At 46.4% G+C, this 24,177-nt stretch overlaps 1 protein-coding gene across 1 annotated transcript in view; it reads left to right on the forward strand.

Annotated features, from left to right (window-relative positions):
* Positions 1-24,177, forward strand: part of LOC146871147 (sortilin-like) — a 795,868-nt gene that overhangs the window by 130,014 nt on the left and 641,677 nt on the right. Inside the window, 8 exon segments of the mRNA XM_085650312.1 lie at positions 3,934-3,983; positions 4,941-5,068; positions 6,902-6,947; positions 6,950-7,039; positions 7,506-7,661; positions 8,452-8,558; positions 9,505-9,607; positions 9,843-10,011. Of these exon segments, the coding sequence (XP_085506438.1) occupies positions 3,934-3,983; positions 4,941-5,068; positions 6,902-6,947; positions 6,950-7,039; positions 7,506-7,661; positions 8,452-8,558; positions 9,505-9,607; positions 9,843-10,011 (849 nt within the window).

Raw genomic sequence — 24,177 nt, forward strand, 5'->3', positions numbered from 1 at the left:
CCATCAATGTGGGAGGGCAGACGGCCAGCGGGAGGCCCCTTGTGAGGCATGCCACCAAGGGGCCCCATTTATACTAAAAATTCTTATAGTCATCCCTGAAGATGTCTGCCATTCGTTCCAACAAACGGGAGTGCCATTGTGCCAGCACTGGTGCCACCTCGTTCCAATTAGCCACTATGGCCTTCTTAGCCACCCCTATACATGCCCACATAATTGCCTTGTCTGCCCTGGATTGGTGTTCTAGAGTGGCGGCTCCTAGAATCAGGATGGTTGCTTCTATTGAGCTCGGTAAGGGGTACTCCAGAATCTCTTTAATCTGGGCCAGAGTCTCTTCCCAGAATGGTTTAATGGATGGGCAGTCCCACCATATGTGCCAGAAGTCCTCCAACAGGCCACACCTCCTCCAGCAAAGGTCTGAGGTTTGGGGAAAGATCCTTTTGAGTTTAGTAGGGTATAGATACCAATCAAATACCGTTTTGTAGTGGGCCTCCCTTAGCTCTAGTGAGTGGTTATGCTTAGCGATATCAGACCATAAGTGTTTCCACTCCCCTTCTATCACTTCTCTACCCAGGGTCTGCTCCCAAAAGCGAATGTACTGCGGCCTCGGTGCAATCATTGTGGAGACCAGAAGGCTATATAGATATGAGATTACCCCTTTTGTGGTGCCTGCCTGATTTACAAAGGATTCTATAGGGTTCAGCCCCTGAGTTGCCGCCTCCCTTACTGGTGGATGGAATGCCCAGTGTTTCAGCTGAAGGTAGTGGAAATGCTGCGTTGGTGGGATGTTAAAATCCCGCTGGCAATTTTCAAATGTAAGAATGTCGTAGTTGTGAAACGGGTCTAAGAGAACCAAGCAGCCTCCGTCCCTCCAAGCATCAAACGAGCCCGCCTTCAGCGCTGGTGGGAACTCTGGGTTAAAATGTATGGAGGTGTAATGAGATGGGAAAGAGGTTCACCCCTGGCCATGAGTCGCCTCGTCCCATATCTTGAGAGTAGTTCAGGTGGGGGTACTTAAATAAGCATTGGAGGGTCTGTCTTTTTTGGGCTTCCAAAGGACGTCCCAGATTGTCCTACCCACGATAGCCCGGGCCATGTTGAGCCAGTGCCTGTCTGATTCCCTCATGGACCATTCCGACACCACTCTCAATTGTGCCGCCTTATAGTAAAGCCCAAAGTCTGGTAGTGCTGCTCCCCCCTCAGTCCATGGCTTCCTTAGGACCTGGAAGGGTAGACGAGCTCTCCCATCTTGCCAGATGTAACGTAGGCTCATGGAGCCTACCCCCAGCAAGAAATCCTTTTCCACATCTATCGGGAGTGCTTGAAACAGATACAGCAGTTTGGGGAGGATGGTCATTTTAACTGCATTTTTCCGCCCCAGCCAAGAAATGAACAGTGGTTTCCATTGCTTAAGCTCCTGCTGTACCTCGGTGAGTAAAGGTGGAAAATTCGCTTTAAACAGCCCTTCTATGCTGAGGGAAATCTGAATCCCCAAGTATGTTAGAGTATGTTTGACCCAAGCAAACTGTGACTCTCCCTGAATCAGTATCCGCAACCCATCTGGCAATGTCAGATTTAACACAGAGGATTTGGTCAAATTCACTCGAAAGCCTGCGGCTGCTTCAAATTTCTTCAGTTCCCCCTGGAGTGTTCGCAGTGAGGTTCTGGGGGATGTGAGTGTCAAAAGGACGTCATCAGCAAAAAGGGAGACTTTGTTTTTCTCCCCTCAAAACGAATCCCCTGAATGTCAGGGGTTGTCCGGAGCTGACACGCCAGAGGCTCGATGCTCAAGGCAAACAGTAAGGGGGAAAGGGGGCACCCCTGACGTGGGCCCCTGCCTAGTTCGAAGGGGCTCGAGCTCACCTCATTCACCTGGACTCAGTAAGCTCTAATAATATTGATAAACTTGTACCCAAAGCCAAAACGTTCCAGTGTGAGAAACAGAAAGTGCCAGTACACCCTGTCAAAGGCTTTCTCTGCATCCAGCCCTACTAGTACCGCCGGGATTTTGAACTTGGACACCTTTTCTATAAGATGTAATGTCCTGTGTATATTGTTGTGTGTTTGTCTCCCTTTTATGTATCCGGATTGGTCCAGGTGAATGTATGGCATTAAATTTTGTAAGCTAGATGCCAAGATTGCCGAATGGAATTTAGCATCGAGATTTAGTAGCGCTATTGGTCTGTAGGATGCACATTGTTGGGGATTCTTCCCTGGTTTTGGTATCGTCGTGATCAGTGCCTCCCCCATGGACGGTGCCACCTTTTGTCCAGTCGCTATGTCATTGAATAATGCTGTTATATGTGGTATCAGTTCGGGTGCGTATGTCTTGTAGAAGTGTGCAGTCAGACCCTGGTGACTTACGGGGCTTCAAGGCCATGATGGCTTGTCTCACCTCCTACTCAGATATTGGGGCATCTAACTGTTCCTTCCAGGCATCTGAGATCTGTGGAAGCGGAAGGTGGGGGGTGTGGTTGGGGGGGGGGGGGGTGTAGCAGCCCTATAGAGATCTTGGTAGAATTGCCAAAGATATTGGCCTTGGATTGTTCGTCATGTTCTGTCTCCCTGTTTCCTCTGTCGATGCCCCCGATATACTTCTGTTCCTTTTTTTCCCCAGGGCTGTCACACCAGGTGGGTGCCTTCTTTGTTGCCCTGGGCATATGCATTGCGCCAAAGCCGCAGGAGTGTGAATTCAGCTCTATTGGTGTATATTGCACCTAGTTTCTCTTTCAATGCACTCAAGTGGTGCTTCAAAACGCGCGTAGGAGTCTTTTTGGATTCACTTTCTGTCTGGGCGAGAGAGACCTCTAAGTCTACCCTTTCCTGTGCTCTCTGCTTATTCAGTGCTGAGACTATTGCAATGCATTTACTCCGCAGAACCGCTTTGAAAGCGTCCCAGTTGTTTTGGGGAGACGTTTCACTTGGATCGTTTGTCTGAAAATACTCCTTGATCGCTGCCCTCAGCTCATCCCTGAGCAATCTGTCCCATTTCAATGAAACTGGGAAATACCATCTCGGAGGTCCCTGTAGTATCCCCCACCCCAACACCACCCCACTCAGTTGATCAAAATATTAAGAGATCTCTATATAGGTTCAGATGCTAGAAATTACGATAGCTATACAAGAGTAATATGCTGCACAAAATAAAAATACAAAAACACAACGTTCTGGGAACAGTGAAAACCCTAATTGACTGAAAGATTGAGCAAAAGATGTAAAATAAAAACAGGAACTAAATTACTGCCATGGATCACCTGAATATTTATTACAATAATTGTTCAGAAATTGTCAATGTTTTCCCGAGTAATGGTAAGGGCATGAATATAGGACTCGATAGGGAGCCGGATCATTGTCTGTTCTAAAATATTACTGGGTCTGAGACCTGGAAGGACCCGGCCCACTTAAATCCCAGCTTGTAGAGGATCTTAAACTGTTTAAGCTTCAGGTGCTCCGAGATAGCCAGCTTCCTGGGTGCCATTTTCACCACAAGCCATTCGTGATCTTCAAGTGGTCCAGTGTCCTCGTCCCTTTGTGCTCCAAGTGTCACTAAAAGTTTAGGAGCGTTAATCACTAGTGCTCTGTAAATCTTCACCTTTTTACCAATGGGGCTCAACAGTGAGCTGCACTTCCAGGGGGTAATATTCAGGAAGTGTCTATTTTCAAACTGTAAATGCTTAAGGGTTGCCTGACTTGTAAAAATCTAACACATTTAATTCTGTGGAGAACAAATTATGTGTGAATTTAAGATGTGTGAACTTCGGTTGTCTCCTAACTTTGATGTCCCAATTATATCCCAACATTCAAATCCCACAGTGTTTATATCAATATAATGTAATCAGGTTGTGCTATTTAACATGAAAACTCTGATGTTGTGTATATTTTTTCTGTATACTGTGCACACATCCAATAAGTGTTTTGCGCAAATTTTCTTTTTAGGGGGCATGACGATAAAATTTTCTTTACAACATCAGTGAACAGTACATGCAGTAAGTTGGTGTTGTCTTGTATCCTACTCTTCCTACTCTTTTAGGACTGTAGTTAGTGCAATTCAGTGTACGTGTCCATTGATTTTCAGTTTATTCTATTTGTAAGTGTATTAAATTGATGTTTTTTGGTTTAAACGTATTGATAAAATTAATTTCATAAAATATATTTGGGTAATTTGCATGTAAGTAGTCCTTTTCTCTGAAGCAGGTGTCCCCTAATCAGGCTAGAGGGAGGTCTGTGCGCCATGAGATTATATTGGGTACTGATGATTTTAAAAAAGCTCTTTTCGTTTATTGCACAGAGAATTTACTTGCCATTCATCATACTTTCTCTTCAAGATCTGTTTAAAGGGTGATCTCAGTAATTTTACTATTTGGCATGTGCATGCCTGAACGATATCAGAGGTTTTTGATTTTTTTGTTCTGCCCTTTTGAGGCTTAAGACAATATTTTGGAAATACGTTCACTCCAATGCATGAATAATTTTGCTATCATGGACATTGTTTTTTCTAAGCCAGTAGTCATTCAACCCACATGTGTTGTATGTGATTGAATGGGTTGGATTCACAGCCTGTGCTAACCAAGTGAAGGCTAGTAGGAGACTCTAAGTTAAGACTTAATGACCAAAGATTGAAAGGTTAGCGTTGTTACAGGAAGTGTTTCTGAGTTAGCTCGGGGACGTAAGAGCATCAGTGTGGCGTGGAAAACAAAGATGGTGTAGAGTAGCGAAGGGGTCAGTGGCAAAGGGTTGGTGATGGTGCAGGACGGAGTGGTGTGGTGTGGAGATGCCACAGGAAGGAGTGATATTGGGAATTACCGAGTGGTCAGCGGTCTAGAAGGTAAGCTGCAGAGGTGGAAATAAGACCATATTTAGTGTGAGTGGAGAAACTTGGGGGGTAGGAGGCTAGGTTTTCAGGGCAGAATGCAATAATATGCATCTGTTGTTTCTTGTAGAAGCAGACCTTGGCGCTCTTGAATTGAAGCGAACCAAAGACCTGGGTAAAACCTTCAAGTCTATTCGATCGCAGGTGTACTCCTTTGGTCTAGGTGGCCGTTTCGTCTTCGCATCAGTGATAACGGAACAGGTATATCCCATGGTGGTGTGGAATTCCTCTTGTGTATGGGTAGAAACGGTAGACAACATCGAAGAACTTCCTGTCAGGGACCCACAGTCTAGAGACAGTGTACTATGTATGAATTGTTGAGGGTTGTTTGCTAATGCTTTGCCTCCATTTCTTCTGATCCCTTACGGTGTGAGGAAAAGGAGACGAGTATCGATGACCCTCATTCTGGTGGCACCAACTTGGGTGAGACAGCCATGTTTTTCGATGTTGCTGGAAATGTCTACATTCTCATGAAAAGTTTCAGCCAAGGCCAGATTTACATACTTCATACCATCATCATCTCAGACACCTAGACATCAGGCACTTGATTCTAGCATTCTGGTACCTGAGGTCATAGAGTTCAGTTACCTTAAGCTTTCAGAGGTGTGTACACTAATGCTGTGTGAGGCACATAAGCCCACCACAGGTCTCTACTATGCAGCAAAGTGGAAAAGATTTGTTCATTGATATTTGTGAAAACGGATAGACCCCGCCCACCCTCCAAAAAAGCACCTCTGTAGGACATAAACCTGCTATCTTTTACAACTGCAAAAAGTGGGATTGTTGTACTGCTCCGTTCTTTTACATTTTGTACAGTATCGGCCTACGTACAAAACAGTGAACATTTGTCTCTCTGAGATACCTGTAGCCAAGACCTTCATGAAGTGCCTTAAAGGTGATTGAGATGTTCTCCAGTGCCTATCTGGAATTTGTACATGGGCCTAACAAGATTGACGAGTTCTACTTTCAAGCAGCTAAATTCTTGTGATGTGCAATTCTAGTCTTGGAAGGTAGCCTTCTTCCATGTCCTTACTGTAGATGAACCTTTTATTCTGGTGCAAAGAAATGGTGGTTTTGAGAACAACCCTACATATTTGTCCTGAAAGTTGTTGAACCTTTTCATGTAAACCAGATGACTGAGTTGTCCATTGTCTTCCCATATCCAGAGACTGTGGTACAAAGGGAGTTACACACACACTTGTTGTCAAGAGAGCACTGATATACTACATTAACTGAACTTAATCCATCCATAAGAAAAAGCAACTCATTGTTGCTTTTGCAAAGCCTGATGAAGGCAACTCTATTTTCAGGGGTGGTCTTGCTCGACTGATTACTAAATGCATACAAATGTATTGTACTTAGGCTAACTGTATGTTAGATGTGGTGCCCACAGCAAAGTCAACTTGAAAGAAGACAGCTACCATGGCCTCCTTAGGGAACATTCCCATGGATGGCAGACTTATGTAGGGCTACTACCTGGTCAACACGTACTTGTTTACGAAACATCAGAAGGCTTTAGTGGGCAAAACAGTTTGTAGAACTTTGTTCCAAAAATCTATATCATTGGCTCTCTAGGCACTGCTTAGGGTAGGTACCGATTTATAATCTATTAAGAGCATGTCTATCTACAGAAAAATATGCTATGACCTAAAAATCTTACACTAACCATGTGTTCGTAGCTTGTAGTGCTGTAGATTCACATGCTATTCCGCTTTCCTCAGAACGGACAATGATCCAAAATGTTTTTTTCTGTCTTGGTTCATTCCTCTCCACTGACATTACTCACTTGCTGAGGGAAACACTCTTTGAAGAAAAACAACTTTCAAACATCCACCTCCTGCACTAGATGGCAGGGGTATGCAGAGCATGCAAATCTACAGCACTACAAGCTGCGAACATAAGATTACAAGAATCAAATAGGCTTTGATTCTGCTTCTGTTATAGGAGTTAGTTCTGTGAGCGGTTTGAGTATTCAAAACAAAGTTTTTACTAGGCAAAGGGACATTGAATTTAGATTTTAAATTTTCTTTGTAGGGAAACACACGGAGGATTCACGTCTCACAGGATCAGGGTGACACATGGCACAATTACCAGCGGTGGGGCATGAACAGTTCTACTCTATCCTTGCGGCTAATGATGACATTGTGTTCATGCATGTGGATGAGAAAGGGGGTAAGGTTTTCATTCATGTGGCTAAGAGTCTTTGCAATGTGTTCATGAATTGGGGTTTGCAGGTGGGTGAATAGGATATGGCGAATAGATAAAGGTTTGCATGTACACCTGTTGGACCAGTATATGTTTTTCAAGAATGTGATAGTAAAAAGGGTGGTGTAGGCATTTGGATTTAAAGGGAAAAAAGACCATGGAAGCATTACATGACAGGCAGGTGTAGAATGGAGATAATAGGCTGCTGTTATAAGAATAGTGGGCAGCCTAAGGCTGTTACCAATTGATCAGGGTGTACAGGCTAGATATGTAAGAGCAAAAAGGCCTGTGAAATAGCATAGGGATTGTAGCTTGGATGCTGTGGTGGGCACCTTTCATTAAATTGTGTATTTCTGTCTTTAAGTATTTTTAGAGGGTGACTAGTCAGCCATTGTATATTATTGTAAGGTTTTGTACATTGCATTTGCTTTAGAGTCTGGTTATGGTACGATCTACACCTCAGATGAAAGAGGAGTCCTGTACTCGAAGTCTCTGGAGCATCACCTGTATACATCCACCGGAGGAGATGCTGATTTCACCAATGTGACATCTTTGCGTGGGGTATTTATCACCAGTGTGAGGTCAGAAGGTACCTTTCTCTGGCCTTGTTATGACCTAGGCATAGTTTTCCAGGAGTTAATTGACTCAAGGTGTAGTTTGTGAAGTACTGTGATCTCACACCGCTGCCTGAAGTTTGTGAAACCTGCTGGAACCTCCTTTTGTCAGCAACAAGCTTTGTACTTCCTTTCGTGGTTTGCATGGATCTCTAGCTGCTGCATGTAGGGAGTGTCCAGCAGGAGCTTTTCTGAGTGCCTGTTTGTTCTTCCTTTCATTGCCTTCTGTATGCTACAGGAGTCATTAAACATTACCTGTAGTGTAACTTAAATAATTATCCTAGTGAGACCTCTACCTGTGCTTGTTTCTATTTTCTATATTTTAACCCACTAATCCGTTCAATTTTGTTTCTCATATTCAAACAATTGGTGAATTAAATTCTTTATTTTTGCCTCCCCTGTCTTCCCACATATTCCTCTATCATGTCTCCTGCCTTACTTTATGCCATCCCATGCCCTGTCTGCTATTTTTTTGCCTCTTGTGGCTCTTCTTTGCTAATTCTTTCCCTTCATCTGCTACTGTTATACCTTTTCTAGGAGGTCTGTTCTTTTCCAATACCGTGCCCATTGCCTGCCTTAAAATGTTTTTTTTACAGTCTGCGTATATCGGGAGCCATGTGGTCATTGCTTGTGCTAAATGCTGTATTTGTGCTGTAATAGGTCTCTTTACTGCTTGACGGAGCTGCAGGCGTTGTCTGTATCTGCAGTAAGCTGTGTCCAGCTTAACTTACTCGGCAAATTCTCGTTTTCCCTCTATAACTCCAGATAGCTCCATCCAGTCTGTGATCACATTTGACCAGGGCGGGGAGTGGAGCCCACTCAGGAAGCCTGAGCACAGCATGTGTGATTCCACCGCAAAGAATAAGGATGAGGTAAGTGTCAATTATTGTCCTGGCAGGTGGCGTTGGCTCTGCGGTGGCACTCTAGGATGATGGTGGTTGTCCAGTGTTTTTTGGTGGTAATTATGGTTGGTATATTATCATTGCAAGTGATGTGCTATGGTAGTCCTAGATGTCTGCGGAGGCTGTGATAATCCTTATTGATGGTGTGATAGTGATTCTCCTAAACTGTGTGGTTGTGGAATATCTTTCACAGGTGGCAGTAGTTGATGGTTGACCCTCACACATTATTGTGTTTGTAGGCAATGTGTTTGTGGTTTGATAGTCTGATTCTTGGATGGTCCTGCAGCTAATGGTAGTTGTGGTATGATCCTAACCAGAACTGCTGTTGACATGCAGTTGTGTGCGGTTGCGGGATACTCCTTACAGGTGAAGTAGTTCTGGAGAGGTCCTTTTCAGGCTTAATGCCGTTTGATAGTCATTGCTGATGGTGTGGTGGTATGATGGTTTTCAAAAGGGAAGCTAATGGAGTGCTGCCTGTAGGTGTTGTGGTTGTGGGAAGGTCCCAAATGGCCAGGTGGTTTTGTGATGGTGCACTGACAGACCCAGTATTGAGCAGCTGGAAACATTTTTCCACACAAGTCTGTATTTTGTACACTTTCTCCCGAAGCTGCCACTTCTGGGTACATTGGTAACTAAACATGTTTTTAACTTAGAAGTTTCTCTATACTCTCCTGTCAAGGCTCCTTTCAGTAAACACTTCTATTTTGTTTCCTTTGCTCTTTGCTTGTCCTACCATGTTCCCGATCAGTGACCTTAGTGCTCGTCCTTATACTATCTTAGGTCCCTGCTTGCTGTGCTTCTCTGTTTCAATGTTGTTCTTTTCCTTAAGATACTTACTTTTTCATGAGTGCATTCTTATCCTTAATATTATGCGAACACACAGCTTCACTAACTTCTGTGATCTATTCTTTTGCAGTGCTCTCTTCACATTCACGCTTCGTACAGCATCTCCCAGAAGCTGGATGTCCCGATGCTTCCTCTCTCTGAACCTAAAGCTGTCGGGATCGTCATAGCTCATGGTAATTATTTCTTCAGCTGTCTTTGAGTAAATTATTTTGATGTTGTAGCCAAGGGAGCAAAAGTTAACTTAAACCAAGCGATTTTCTGTGTTTTTTTTAATGTTGTCCATTTTTTATTTAATTCTACTATGCTTAATAGGGCAGGATACGAGCTATAGCAGGAAACCGGAGTTAAACTTCAACTCACTTAAGCATGGTTCTGTTTGTGCTGCAGTGGTCTTGCTTTGTCTTACAGGCAGTGTTGGTGATGCTATCTCTGTATCAAACCCAGATGTGTACATATCTGATGACGGAGGGTATACATGGAGCAAGACTCTAAAGGGACCCCATCACTATGCCATCTTGGACTCTGGTGGAATCATTGTCGCTATTGAGCAGAGCGACAATCCCATCAGTGTGATAAAGTATGTGTGAAATTCCTACCTCTGTGTGTAAACAACATGTGACAATAGTACTTTTGGTCTCATGGATGATTTTGCTGGACAGAAGGTCGACATATTTTGTATCGCAAATTGCATTTTGTTTAATAGAGCTGCACAAAAAGCTTTTTCGCTATCATTTGATTCACTGGAATCTTATATGTGATAGAGATTTCTAGCAGCAGATTCCTTGCCATGGATTATTCAAAGGTGTCAAACTGGATCCAGAAATTTTTGAGCAATCACTTATGCATGCTGGTAGGTGGTGTCGGTCGGTTTTGCATGGCTTCGTCTATGCTGAAATTGACATGCTCAGTGCCTATATAGGTGCCAGCCCAGCATACTGACCTCAGTTCCTTCTTTTTCACACCATCAGCCTGGATCCAGCTCAAGTGCGCTTCGGTTATTTTTTTGGTTGGCTTTGACCTTTTAGTCAATGACTAGTGTGCCTTTCAGGTTCAAAACTTGTGGCGCCTGTCATTGATAGATGTCGGTGACAGACTCCCTCTTGGTATGTCTGTGGTGCCTTGAGAGGGACCATGACTCCACGTCATATGCAGTGTGCAAGACGATGAACTCGAAGGTCATCCGCGAGCAGGTCATAAAGCTTTTGGCTGCCCGTGAGGCGACTCAGCCCCGCTCCGGGTCTCGTTCGCGTGGAAGGTCCCGGAACCACTCCTGAAATCACTTTTGTCGGTCTTCGTCTCACTCCAAGACTACTTCTGGTATGTTCTACCAGAAGAAGTCCAATAAGTCGAATCATTCTGACTTTTTCACACCGCTCCCATTCTTCGATGACATGAGAGAAGGACGCCACAAGCATCTACCTCGCTCTCAGGTGGTCTCTGAGCAGCCGGCCGCAGAAGCTGGTTGCTCTGCGTTTCCCCAGATTTCCTGGAGTCAGAGCAACCCCCGCGAGCTCCAAGAGGTTTGAGGCTGTGGGTCTAATTTTTGTGTTGTCGAACCCCTCTGGCGCATCTTTTCGTCCCACAGGTTCAGGAGAGTCTTTCACTGGAGCGCCTATGCTGGGTATTTGATCGGCGCCAGTCGGCCCATTTGGATCCTCTGGATCAGCCCCACCCGCGACTTCGCAACCTCTTCTGTGGCCATTCCAATTAGCGCCATTCCCGATGCCGCCAACACCCATCAGCACTGCCAAACTCATTGTGATTCCCATCTCCGATACAGAGCTATACCAGCGTCGCTTGCCGTTGGTTCCTGCGCCGACCAGGCCTACTTGGCCTGAATTGGAGACAGGGCCCTATTTTATTGAATGGCTCACTGAGAAATACGAATGGTGGTTATCTAAGAGGATTCCTATATTTACACTGACCCCATAGCATAGTCCATGGCAACTTGTATGAGGACCTGGCTGATGACAGTGGTTTGGATACCTCACCAGACACTGGCCTCCTCTCTTCTCCCAAAGTGGATACAGAGGAAATGCTTCCTATGCGATGGTAGTCTGGAGGGCGGCTGAGATCCTGAACATACAGCTGCCTACAGTCCAAGTCAAAATGAAAGTTTTGACAGGGATGCCTCAAAGGGGGGTATCCTCATCAGAACCCTTACTACCCTTCAGCACAACCTCCTCCAGGACTCCTCCCAATCCATATTTCAAACCAACCACAGGACCAAAAAAGCCCTGTTCGCATCCACCAACGTCAGGGCTCATCTGGACCATGGCAAAACGGCAAGACTCCTTTTCCTGTACCTTTCAGCTGCCTTTGACACAGTTCTCCCATCACATCCCGATTCCTGATCAACCGACTCCACCACATCGGAATACAGGAAGACATCTTCAAATGGATCGCCTCTTAGCTCCCAGAAAAATTAGTATCTGGCTCCCACCATTCACCATTCACCTGCAGCGTCCCTCAAGGATCGTCCCTTAGCCCCACCCTCTTCACACCTACATGACCCCGCTGGCCAGCACTGTCAGATCACAGACTCAACATCTCCTACGCCGACACTCAGCTCATCCTCTCGCTGTCAGAAGACCCCTCCACCAGCAGAGCCAACTTCCACAGAGGAACGTCGCTGAGTGGATGAAGGACAACTGTCTCAAATTCAACACGAACAAGTTGGAAGTCCTCCTCTTCGGCAACTACACCTCGCCATAGTCCGATGCACCAAGGTTTGTGGAACACCACCCACCCCTGCTCCAACAGACCGCGCTCGCAACCACTGCAACGTCCTAGACAGCAAGTTTTCTATGAAGAAACGGGTGAATGCAGTCTCATCCCCCTGCTTCCACACCCTATGCAGGCTCTGCAAGATCTTCAGGTGGCTCCCAGTCACCACCAGAAAGACCGTAGCCCAGGTCCTTGTCACCAGCTGACTGGACTATGGAAATATACTCTACGTAGGAATCCCTGCACACCTCCTTTAGAGACTATAGACAATACAAAGCTCAGCAGCAAGACTCATCCTCGACCTCACCAGAAGGACCCACATCACACCCCACTAAGAAACTACACTGGCTCCCGATCCAGAAGAGATGCCAGTTCAAAAGGCTGACCCAAGCATACAAAACCCTACACAACAAAGGACCTGCATGCATCAACAAACTTCTGACTTTCCACCAACCTACCAGACACCTGCGATCTGCTTCCCTCTTCCTCGCAGACACCCCCTCCCCCCCTGGATCCACCAAACCAACAGCGGAGGATGTCCATTCTCGCACCCGTCGGCCAAAGCATGGAGCAACCATCCCCTGCACCTCAGGACTGCCCCCTCGATCCAGCAGTTCAGGAAAGAACTCAACACCTGAATGTTCGAATGAACAAACCTCCGCACAGCAGCCAGCATCTCCAGCGCCTTGAGACCCTCACGGGTGATTGATCACGCTATATAAATGTTTGATTGAACAAAGCCCTCACTGATTTCCTGCTTGGGGCTTGTACCAATCCCTGCACAGGCACTCCTGTACACAGGACCATTGCTCGCTGCCAATGCCCTGCTCCCAGGGTCCAAGCCTTCCTCTCCTGTCACCATATCCTGGAGAGTCTGGTAGTCCTGGCCTCAATTTACAGGATCCGTCGCGGCGCTTTCCCTACAACACTACTGGATAGGAAAGCCAATAAGCTGGAAACCTTTGGAAAGAGGATTTGTTTCTTCCACTTGCCTGCCACTGTGGTCCTTAAACACTGCATGCTTATTGTGCCTCTATTCCCATACTGTGTGGGATACGTTTGTGCAAGTGCTGCTTATGGTCTCAGATGAGGCTCGGGCCAAACTTTACCAAGCTATTGCTGATTGCCGAGATGCAGCAAAGTTCACAATCGGATGCAGATTGGATACAACGGACTCACTGGGCAGAGCCATTGCTTCTATGGTGACGCTTCAACGTCACACCTCGTTGAGGACGTCTCGCTCATGTACATGCATTTCTCAGGAACTCGTCTCTTTGAAGACATGGCGGATTTGGCTTTGGAGAGATTTAAGGACAGTAGGGCCACTGCTAGATCGTTGGGGCTCTGTGGCTCCACGGCAGCCACATTACGCCCCTCCGTGGCTACAGTTAGGGCCATCAGCCGCCTCCTTTCCCCCCTAGCCACCACGGCCAGCAGGCTCAGTCCTATCATGGCCACGGCTCCCACAAGCCTCGTGGGCTCCAAAGCCAAAGGTCTACCCAATTTGCCCTGCCAGCTGTACAGTCAAAGCCTCTTTGGTTTGCCCTCAATCAAACATGGGCATCTAGTTGACGGCAGAATCTGATGCCATCTGAGTGGATGACTGCTAACTGTTTCCAGCTCAATGCCAGCAAGTCCGAGGTCTTGCTGGTAGGAAAGAATCCTGAGCTGTGGAGTGAGCGATGGTGGCCTGCTGCCCTTGGTTGTGCGCCGGCCCCTAAACAGGTGGTGAAAAACCTCGGAATCAGGGTAGATCCGGCCCTAAATTTTCAAGTTCAAACCAAGAAAGTGTCCAGGACGTGCTTTGGCATACTGTGGGAGTCTCAAACCGCTGTTAGGCTTTCTTGATCCGCCCACTAGACAGGTTATTGTCCAAACCTCTGTCCTATCGAGACTGAATTATGCCAGCTCGCTCTACCTGGGAACCAACAAATCCGAGATTCTGAGATTGCAGAGGGGATAGCCTGAACAGACACCTACTGAGGCGGAAGCCGGGAGGAACGATCGCCATTTTTTAAAGCATTTAAATACTAAAAATCGCTATTTTACCTGTTGTTGCACATCTCTCTGAGCACTCCCCCCTCCTTAGAGTCGCTCGCACACACCGCGCAGCCGATCTAAATGCTGCCGCGGGTCAGTCAACAATTTGCCGCCATCAGCGAGGGAAGTGAGGCCACGCCCACCGCCCTGAGGCCACGCCCCCCCCCCTGGCTACTATATAAGACGCGCTAATCTCCAAGCCCGCATTAGCCTGAACAGACACCTCCTGAGGCGGAAGCCGTGAGGAACGATCGCCATTTTTTAAAGCATTTAAATACTAAAAATCGCTGTTTTACCTGTTGTTGCACATCTCTCAGAGCACTCCCCCTTCCTTAGAGTCGCTCGCACACACCGCGCAGCCGATCTAAACGCTGCCGCGGGTCCGTCAACAATTTGCCGCCATCAGCGAGGGAATTGAGGCCACGGGCCCAGTCCCCCTGCTCCTCTCAGCTCGTCACCCATCAGTTACTCCGCAAGCACACTTCGGCTACTCGCCATGAGTACCCATGACCTCTGCCTACATTCAATCTCTCCCGATGAGCATCAAAACAAATGCAACCACTGTCCATACAGACTCACCCCCCACTCCTCCCCCAAAGTTAGGACATTCGAAATGGCCCTGCTCAACTGCAGATCCCTCCCCAAACACAGCACCGAGATTAACCTTCTAATACTGAACAACGATATCGAAGTGCTGTTCCTCACGGAAACCTGGATCAACTCAGCATCTGACCCAGACATAGTTCAAGCCCTACCCCCGGGCTACATAATTAAACATTTAGATAGACCTCAAGGACAAGGAGGCGGCATAGCAATTATCACCAAAGCTCACCTCTCCTGCCAACTCAAGGACAGCCCAGTCCTCGATTGCGAAAACACTCACTTCTCTCCCCGGAGAAAACACTGTCGGGACTTCTAATCTACCGACCCCCGGGCCCACCTGGACAGTTCCCTAACTCGCTGGTGGAGACAGCCACCTCTCTAGCCTGTCTATCTTCCAACTTAACAGTGCTAGGAGATCTTAACATTCACTTTGATGACCCAAGGAACAAAATAGCTGGAGACCTCAAAGAAGACCTAGCCGCACTCAGCCTCCCCTTGAAAAATCCTCACCCCACCCACAACAAGGGCCATCTCTTGGACCCCATCTTTTCTAATATCCCGGAACTACCCTTCCCCTGGACAGATCACCATTTGATCCTCCTCAAACTTCCAATCTCTACCGAACTCTCCCATAGCCTCCCACCCCAAGCACCCTCTCGCCCGTGGCACAAACTAAACACGGATGCTTGGACCAGCCAGCTGATAGCCTCCACCCCCACCTTGGACCCGGACCCCTCACTAGCAGACGCCCAAATTCGATCCTGGATTAAAACATCCCTAGACGCGGTCTTCCCCGTCAAACACCTCCCCAGTAAAAGGGGACCATTTAAGTCACCCTGGTTTACTCCGGAACTGCGTGAACTACGCAAAAAATGCAAAAGACTCGAACGTCTCTGGAGGAAAGATTGGACCTTAAACAGCAAAGAAACTTACAAATCATCCATGAAACAATACAAAACGCTTATAAAAAATACGCAAGCTATCTATTTCGAAGAGAAAATCCTAGCTGCTTCCAACTCCTCCAAGGAGACCTACCGCATAGTAAAATCACTTATGAAAATCCCCGAACCCCAGCTGGCTGCTGATCCCACCGGAGCCAGATGCACCCAACTCGCAGAGTTCTTCTCTTCCAAAATCCTAATGACTTTCCCCCAGCCCCACCCTCCAACAGACCCTCCAGATTGGCCTATCGACAAAGACGCCCCCCTCCTGAATGCCTTCCTCCCCATCTCCACCGAGAGGTTGGTGGCCACCCTCAATCTTGTGAAGAGCGGATCCCCGGACGACCCAGCTCCCATGAGTAAACTGAAATTAGTAGCCCCTACAATATCCCCCCTCCTCAACAGGCTGATAAATGCCTCCTTCTCCCGGGGGATAGTCCCCGCCAACTGGAAAAGTGCGATAGTACGGGCACTCATCAAAAAACCCCACCTAGACCCCTTGGATCCCTCAAACTTCAGACCCATCTCCCTCCTCCCAGGCATCAGCAAAGTTGCAGAAAAAATCGTAAACGAACAGCTCTCAATATTTCTAGAGACCAACAACCTCCTTCGCCACTCTCAGACAGGGTCCAGACCAGGACAGGGGACTGACACCGCCCTCCTGGCCGTTACAGAGGAGACAAGATCCATCTTGGATGCAGGGGGATCAGTGGCAGTGATCCTCCTGGACCTGAGTGCCGCCTTCGACACAGTGGACCACACCATCCTCCTCCACCGCCTCCAAAAAACTGGCATCACAGGGACTGCCCTGGCCTGGTTAAAATCATTCCTGGAACACAGGACCTTCCAAGTGGCCGACCGTTACGGTCACTCCAAAGCTCTTCCTCTTAACTGTGGGGTTCCCCCAGGGATCCTCCCTGAGCCCCACCCTTTTTAACGTTTACATGGCCCCCTTAGACGATATAGCCTCACCATTTGGCATAAAGGTGGTCATGTACGCCGACGACACCCAACTAGTCATCTCCATCAACCAGGCTGATCAATCCATGGAGAATCTAGCCACCTGCCCGCATAACATATCCAATTGGATGGGCGACTCCAGATTAAAGCTCAACGGCGAAAAATCTGAGATTATGCTCCTAGGCGACCCAAACAAACTCCCCAACACCCTTGCCTGGCCACCCAGCATGGGTACCCCCCCCCCACACCAAAAAACTAAATCAAGAGCCTAGGCTTTTGGCTCGACCTGGACCTCAGCTTCAGAGCCCAAGCGAGAAAGACAGCCGGCACTTGCTTTGGGCTCATGCGAGCAGCTCGGAAGATCCTCCCTCTTATCCCTTCCCAGTCTAGAAAAATTCTTGTCCAGGGCCTTATTTTATCTAGACTGGATTATGGAAACGCCCTGTACCTAGGCGCTCCAGTAGCGGTCATTAAAAAACTTCAGCAAGCCCAGAATGCCGCAGCAAGACTGCTCACGGGGACGAAATCAAGGTGCTCGGCTAAACCCTCTCTCAAGGCTCTCCACTGGCTCCCCATCCAGGAGCGCATCGCTTTTTAAAACCTTATGTATCTCTCATAAAATCTTACAAGGTAAAGGCCCACCTATACTAAAACCACTCATCAAACCCCATAAATCTACCAGACAGCTCAGGTCGGACTCCCTTTTTCTTGCTAGCGTCCCCAGAATAAGAAGAGCACGCACGGGTGGGCGCCGCTTTGCATACAACGCCCCCAAGCTCTGGAACAGCCTCCCCCTCAGCATTCGCACAGAAAACAATCTGCTTTCATTTCGCAGATTACTGAAAACTTGGTTCTTCCCCCAATAATCCTATACCAGGAGTACTTTCAGGCGGACACTATAGCGCTGGGACGCCCGAGGGTAGCTACGCGCTCCATAAAACCCAAATCAAATCAAATCCAGAATGCAGCGGCCAGAATTCTTCTCAGCCTTCCTAGAATTTGTTCCACCACTAATGCTATCCGTCAGCTACATTGGTTGCCGGTGGCTAGACGCGTTGAGTTCAAGGCCCTCTGCATCACTTTTAAAATTCTGAATCTCTCTTCCCCAGATGTTTTGTCTGATCTGGTGTCACCTTATCTTCCCACTCGCTAGCTCCGCTCGATTGGTCACCATCTGGTGGTTGTTCCCCGGGTAAGGAGGAAGCGGGCTGGTGGGCGTTCCTTCTGTGTTCTGGCATCTAAACTCTGGAATTCACTGCCTCTTTCCATCTGCAGCATTAACTACCTTGCTTTTCGTAAGGCCATCAAGACCCATCTTTTCCCTCCGCCGTAGGTCTTCCATTTCTGCAGCTTCTCCTTTCTGTTGCTTGGTGCCGGGACGCCCCTTCGCTGGGGCAGCTGTACGCTCTACAAACGCTATAACATAACATCCGCACCAAGAGAGTAAGATCACTACAGACAAATGGGTGCTCCAGATTGTCAAATGTAGTTGCACCCTCCTGTTTCAAAAAATGCACCACTACTCCCTCCATCCCCAGATCGGCTGACAGAGGACCACCTTGCACTCTTGAGACAGGAAATACTGGCCCTTCTGGCCAAAGGAGCCATTGAGACTGTGTTAGCATCAGAAGTCGGTTGTGGTTGCAATTTTCTCTACTTTCTGGTGCCAAAGAAGGATGGAGGCCTCCGTCCTGTCATAGATCTGCACCATCTCAATTACTGCTTGAAGAAGGAAAAATTCAAGATTCTCACCCTGGCTAGGGTCTTATCAGCCCTTGACCCTGGAGACTGAATGGTAGCTTTGGACTTGCAGGACACCTATTTCCACATTCCTGTCCTGCCTGCCCACAGACGGGACCTGCGGTTCATGAGCTTGATCTGTTTGCTGTGCTCCCATAAAGCCTTACCAGTGCTCCTCAAGTGTGGACCAAGGTGAGGGCAGAGACCGCAGCACTTAGCGGTGGGGGGGCTTGCAGTCATCCCCCTACCTCGATGATTGGCTGTTAAAGGTGGGCTCGCCCCAGGCAGTTGTTTCCCAGCTCCAGACTACAGCGGACCACCTGCATCCACTGGGGTTCACTATCACCGTGTCGAGGTCACACCTGACTTCCTCTCAGATGCTCCGTTTCTTCAGAGCCATTCTGGACACAGTGCAGTTTCAGGCCTATCCCCCCTGGTTGGCACTGAAAGTCTTTCTTCCTTCGGTCAAGGGAAGGCTAGTGCAAGTGCTCACAGTCAACACCACAGGCCATGTAGTACTGCAACAAACGGGGCAGGGTGGGTAGTGGGCCTTTTGTCAAGAGGCCCTGCGTCTCTGGACATGGCTGGAACGTTAGGGCATTTCCCTGATGGTTCAACATCTGGGGGCTGCCAGTGCAGTCAAACTCAACCATCAATGCCTAGCCCGAATGGTGTCTTCATTCAGAAGTGGTTCAAGGTCTCTTCCGAGACTGGGGAGAACTTTGGTAAGATCCATTTGTCACCGCCGATAGTGTGCAGTGTCAACACTTCTGCTGTCTGGAGTTTCCAAGGCGGCTCTCGCTAGGAGACCCATTTCTTCTTGAGTGGAGCTCAGGACTCGTACACTCCTTTCTGTCAAACCCACTTCTGTCCTGTGTTTTCAAGAAGATCAAGAACGACCTGGTCCAAGTCATCTAAGTGGCTCCGGACTGGGCACAGAGAGTATGGTATGCTAAACTCCTTAGGATGAGCATCTGTCCTCCAGGCAAGTTGCCCATTCGGGAGGATGGTCTGCCGCAACAGCAAGGCAGGGTACTGCTTCCAAACCTGTCCACTCTCCATCTTCATGCTTGAAGATTGAGTGGCAATAGTTGAAGCTGTTTCATCTCCCTCTGAATTATGTGATTTCATTCTGACACCCAGGTGTTTTTCTACCAAAACCAGCCATGCCTGCAGATGGGACAAGTTTTTGGCCTGGTGTAAATCTAAATCTGTTGATCCTCTTGCTACATCCTTGTCTGAGGTTCTCCTGTTTGGACTATCCCTGGCCCGTCAAAGCTTTGAGTTGGGCACAGTGAAAGGGTGTCTGTCTGCCATTTCTGCCTTTCTATGGTTGCTGGATCAACCGTCCCTGTTTAAGTCACGTGTTGTGACTAGATTCCTTAAAGGTTTGTAACATATGCTTCTTCCCACACCCTTCATTATGCCTCGATGGGTATTTAGTTCTCACCTTCCCTGAGTGCTCCCCTTTTGAGTCGAGGCACAGCTGCCCTTCACAGCTCTTAATGATCAAAACTGTTTTCCTTGCGGTGATAACATCTGACAAACACTTTAGTCTTCCCAAATAAGCTGGTTTTTAGAACTCGAGCTTCTATTTTGCCAAAGGTGGTCACACCTTCTCATGTCGGGCCGAGCATCGCCGTGCCCAATAGGAGAGACTCCACCGCCTGGATCAAAAAAAGGCGTTATCTTTCTATGTTATGGCACTAAAGAATTCCGGTTGAACGATAAACTCTTTATTCGATTTGCAGTGGCAAAGAAAGGGAAGGTAATTGAGAAGATACCCATCTCTCTATTGACCTCTGTATTAAGATCTGATGCACAATGGCCAAGAAACAGCCCCCTGAGGGCTTAAGAGCTCACTCCACCAGAGCTACAGCTGCAGCCACATTTTAGCTTGAGGAGTCCCAGTCCGGGGGCATCGCTGCCAAACACTAGGGCCTAGACAGTCCGGTCCAGCGACTTGAGCATTTTGCCGGTTTGGTCTGCCAGGACTACTTAGTTGAAAACAGCCCGCAGACTCACCTCTTTGAAGAGATAGCTTTGATATTGATTCTAATGTGCAGAATCTGCGGCTAGAAGTCTCTATCAGATGAACAAGTTACCTTTGGTAACGCTTTATCTGGTACACACTATCTAGCCACAGATTCCTTACCGACCCTCCCATACTCCGCATTCTGTGAACTGTCTATTCTCATTCAGAGATCCTTTTGGGCCTCACAGGTACACTAGTCACTCCTCCTCATCTTGGCCCTGTACTTCTGGTGCAGAACAGAGATTACTGCACTGGGGTGACGCTTATATAGGCACCGCGCAAGTCACTTCTGGCACGGATGATGCCAATGACATCACTCGGAGCCTACTGACGCCACCTACCAGCGCGCAATGGGAATTGCTAAAAACGTTATAGACCCAGTCTGACACCCAGGAATATTCTAAGATGAGGAATCTGTGGCTTGATATAGTATCTACTAGATAAAGTATTACCAAAGGTAAGTAACTTGTTTTTCTCTGTTTGGTCCTTGAAAGTTTCAAGGTTGGCCAGGAAAGTTATATGTATGGTAACAGAGCCCAATTCATGTATGTGATATTTCAAATTTGGTGTAAAGCCACTCACCATGCATACTTTATTCCTAAAGTTTGGTTTGAGAACATTAGCAGAGTTTAGAAAGCATGAATTTAATTAAAATGTGATCAGCTGTCCGTCAGGAGTTGATAATTTTGCTCTGCTTGTCCATTAAAGAGGTTATCAGACCTTAATGGGGAACATGAAATGCTGAAGACCTTTGATGGCCTACTGAGCACACCTCACTCCAAGTCTGATCAGCGAACAAACAGGGGCTGAAAACATGTACTGCAAAGCCATACTAATTAGCAACACATTGCATTGCAAATCTGTTGACATTAAGTTTTTTTGTCTTTGCTCATTTTGATATAGACCAGTGAAAAGGGCTCAGAATGTAGCCAAGGCCCTTTCCAGCAACCTGAGCTCACGTGGAATGATCATAGGGAGGCTCATCATGCTTCGGGGGCTAGGGATTGGGCACAGACGAAAACAAGTGCAGGTAGTTAGATGACTATGCGCACAATCTTGTCAAGGACCATGCCCTTCTGCCAGTGCTTCCTGGGCATTCGTGAACATCTTGCGCTGCGAGCTCTGGGGGTGGGAGTAGTTAGATATAAGGCAAGGCTTAACACTGTGTTTAGTGGTCACTTACAGAACAACATTAGGAAACAAAGAAATAAAATAAGACTTCTGTGGTCTGTACTGGAGTTAATAATTATTTTCATTCTATTTTGTAAAAAAAAGTACTTGACATAGAGTTAGCCACTACAGTGAGGAAATAAGTTGTTTGTGAAGGCAGTAGCCTTGTATAAATTAGCTAAATCTTTGGGATCAACTAAATGAGAGCTCACCAAGTCCATCAAGCAAAAGGAAAATGTTATACCCCAGCAAGTACATGTAAGGAAGATGTATTAAGACAAGAATATACATAGATAAAACATCTTACATTTCATAACAGAACCCTACCAATTATATAGCACATATTATATTAATCAGGAAATTTGGAGGAAATCTGTCCCAGTATTGATGCCAACTCTTCTCAAAAGAAAGTTGACATTTAACTGTCCAGGCCACCACCACCATAACGTTTCTCACTCTATCATGGGGTGAACAAGAGGGCTTCAGACACACACGGATTTCAATTTGAAGTATAACTGGGTGGGGTAGGGGGCTGCAACTTAAAGCCCACTATCATAGATAAAAAAAAAATATATATATATATATATTCACTGAAAAAAACATAGGTTTCAGGGGCGTTATAGTTAGCTGGACTTTTCACTCGTACAAAACCATTGAAATTCCCCCGTTATAGTTAGTTCAGCTAACTATAACTCGCGCGCCCGTAATGCACTGCTGATGACGTCACATATTACATCACTCATGACATGGTCAGTGACATCACTCATGACATCACTGATGACATCTCAAATGACATCACTGATGACATCATCCAGTGAATGTGTGTTTTTCTGAAAATTACATATGTTTTATATATGTATATCTCAAGGTCGATGGAAGAATAAATGGGTATATAAGTGTCTAAATGGATGATTTGTTTTTGAAAAATTGATTGTATAACTGACTGATTAAGTGTATCTTAGTGAATACATGGCTTAGTGAGTAATGTTTAAATGTGTAAATATCTGTATCAGTCTCTCACTTTGTGTATAAGTGGCTGCATGGGTTGGTGAGTAGCTACATGAGTGTCTATATAGGTTATTAGTTGGTTTTTTGAGTATCAGTATGAGTGTCTGAGTGTCTGTATGGTTCGGTGGGGGGTATTATGTAGTGCATAGGTGCATGAATGAGTGACTCACTGTTTGTATGTGTTGAAGACAGCATGTGTGCAGGACTGTATGGGTGGATGAGTGTGTGCATGGGTGTGTTAGTGAGTGATAGACTGTCTCAATAGTGTCTTTATGAGTAACTACATATGTTTTAAACTAGTATATGTGACTATTGGTGTATATAAGTGAGAGTGAGAGATTGAAAGAGTTCCTGTATGAATAAGAATGTGTTTCTATAAGTGATTGTTTAAAAGACTAAGTATGTGTAAGTTTCTGTAGAAGTAAGTGTGTTGGTGTGTGTATCACTGTATATGCGTGTAAATGGATGTTTGATTCTTTATTAGCATGAGTGACTATGTGTGTGAGTAACTATGGATGAGTGGCATTGTGTAACAGGATGTATAGGTGTGTGAGTACATATGATGAGTGAGTACATGCATGAGTGACTATATAGGACTGTTGGTGAATGAGTGGATGTGTATGTGGATCTTAGAATTACTGAATAGGTTGTTGTAACTGGTATTGGTATGTCCATTGTTTTGAACATTGTAGTTTCTATTTTTGAATGTGTGTATCAAAGGTTATATTAGGGGAAGAGGAGGTCTGCCACTCTATCACAAGGATGATGTCATCAGTGATGTCATTAGTGATGACATTTGAGATGTCATCAGTGATGTCATGAGTGATGTCACTGACCATGTCATGAGTGATGTAATTTGTGACGTCATCAGCAGTGCATTGCGGGCGCGTGAGTTATAGTTAGCTGAACTAACTATAACGGGGGAATTTCAATGGTTTTGTACGAGTGAAAAGTCCAGCTAACTATAACGCCCCTGAAACCTATGTTTTTTTCAGTGAATTTCTAAGGTTTTTTAAATGCTAATTCCAAACTATAACGTGCCTGAAACCTATGGTTTTTTCAGTGAATTTCAAAGGTTTTTTAAATGCTAATTTCTAACTATACCTACAGAGATAGGACATGTGAAGAAAGAAGAAAAAACACACAGAAAGAAAAAAAAGAAATGCAGAAAGAAGCAACAGAACTCCTCAAAGACGAAGAAAAGTGCAGGAAGAAGGATAACGTGCAGAAAGAACAAACAGAAGAGCAGAAAGAAGCCTTGTTGCAAAATCATCCTGTACCCTCAACTTTTTCAGACGGATACTGGTGGTAACTGAGTCTGACTAACCAGTCCTAGAGCCAGTGCTATGTTAAAAGACACTCAGAATACAGTGAAAACACCTACATACACTAGGGAACACTATGCGTTGGGGTCCCCCTGTGATCAGCATGACCTCCTCTGTAAGCCCCTAGTATATAATAGGGCAGGGGATTAAAACTACCTCTTAAAACGCGCCACAGGGCGTGTTTGCACATGTCA

Source organism: Triturus cristatus, chromosome 1_1 (genome assembly GCF_964204655.1).
Source record: "Triturus cristatus chromosome 1_1, aTriCri1.1, whole genome shotgun sequence".
NCBI lineage: Eukaryota > Metazoa > Chordata > Amphibia > Caudata > Salamandridae > Triturus > Triturus cristatus.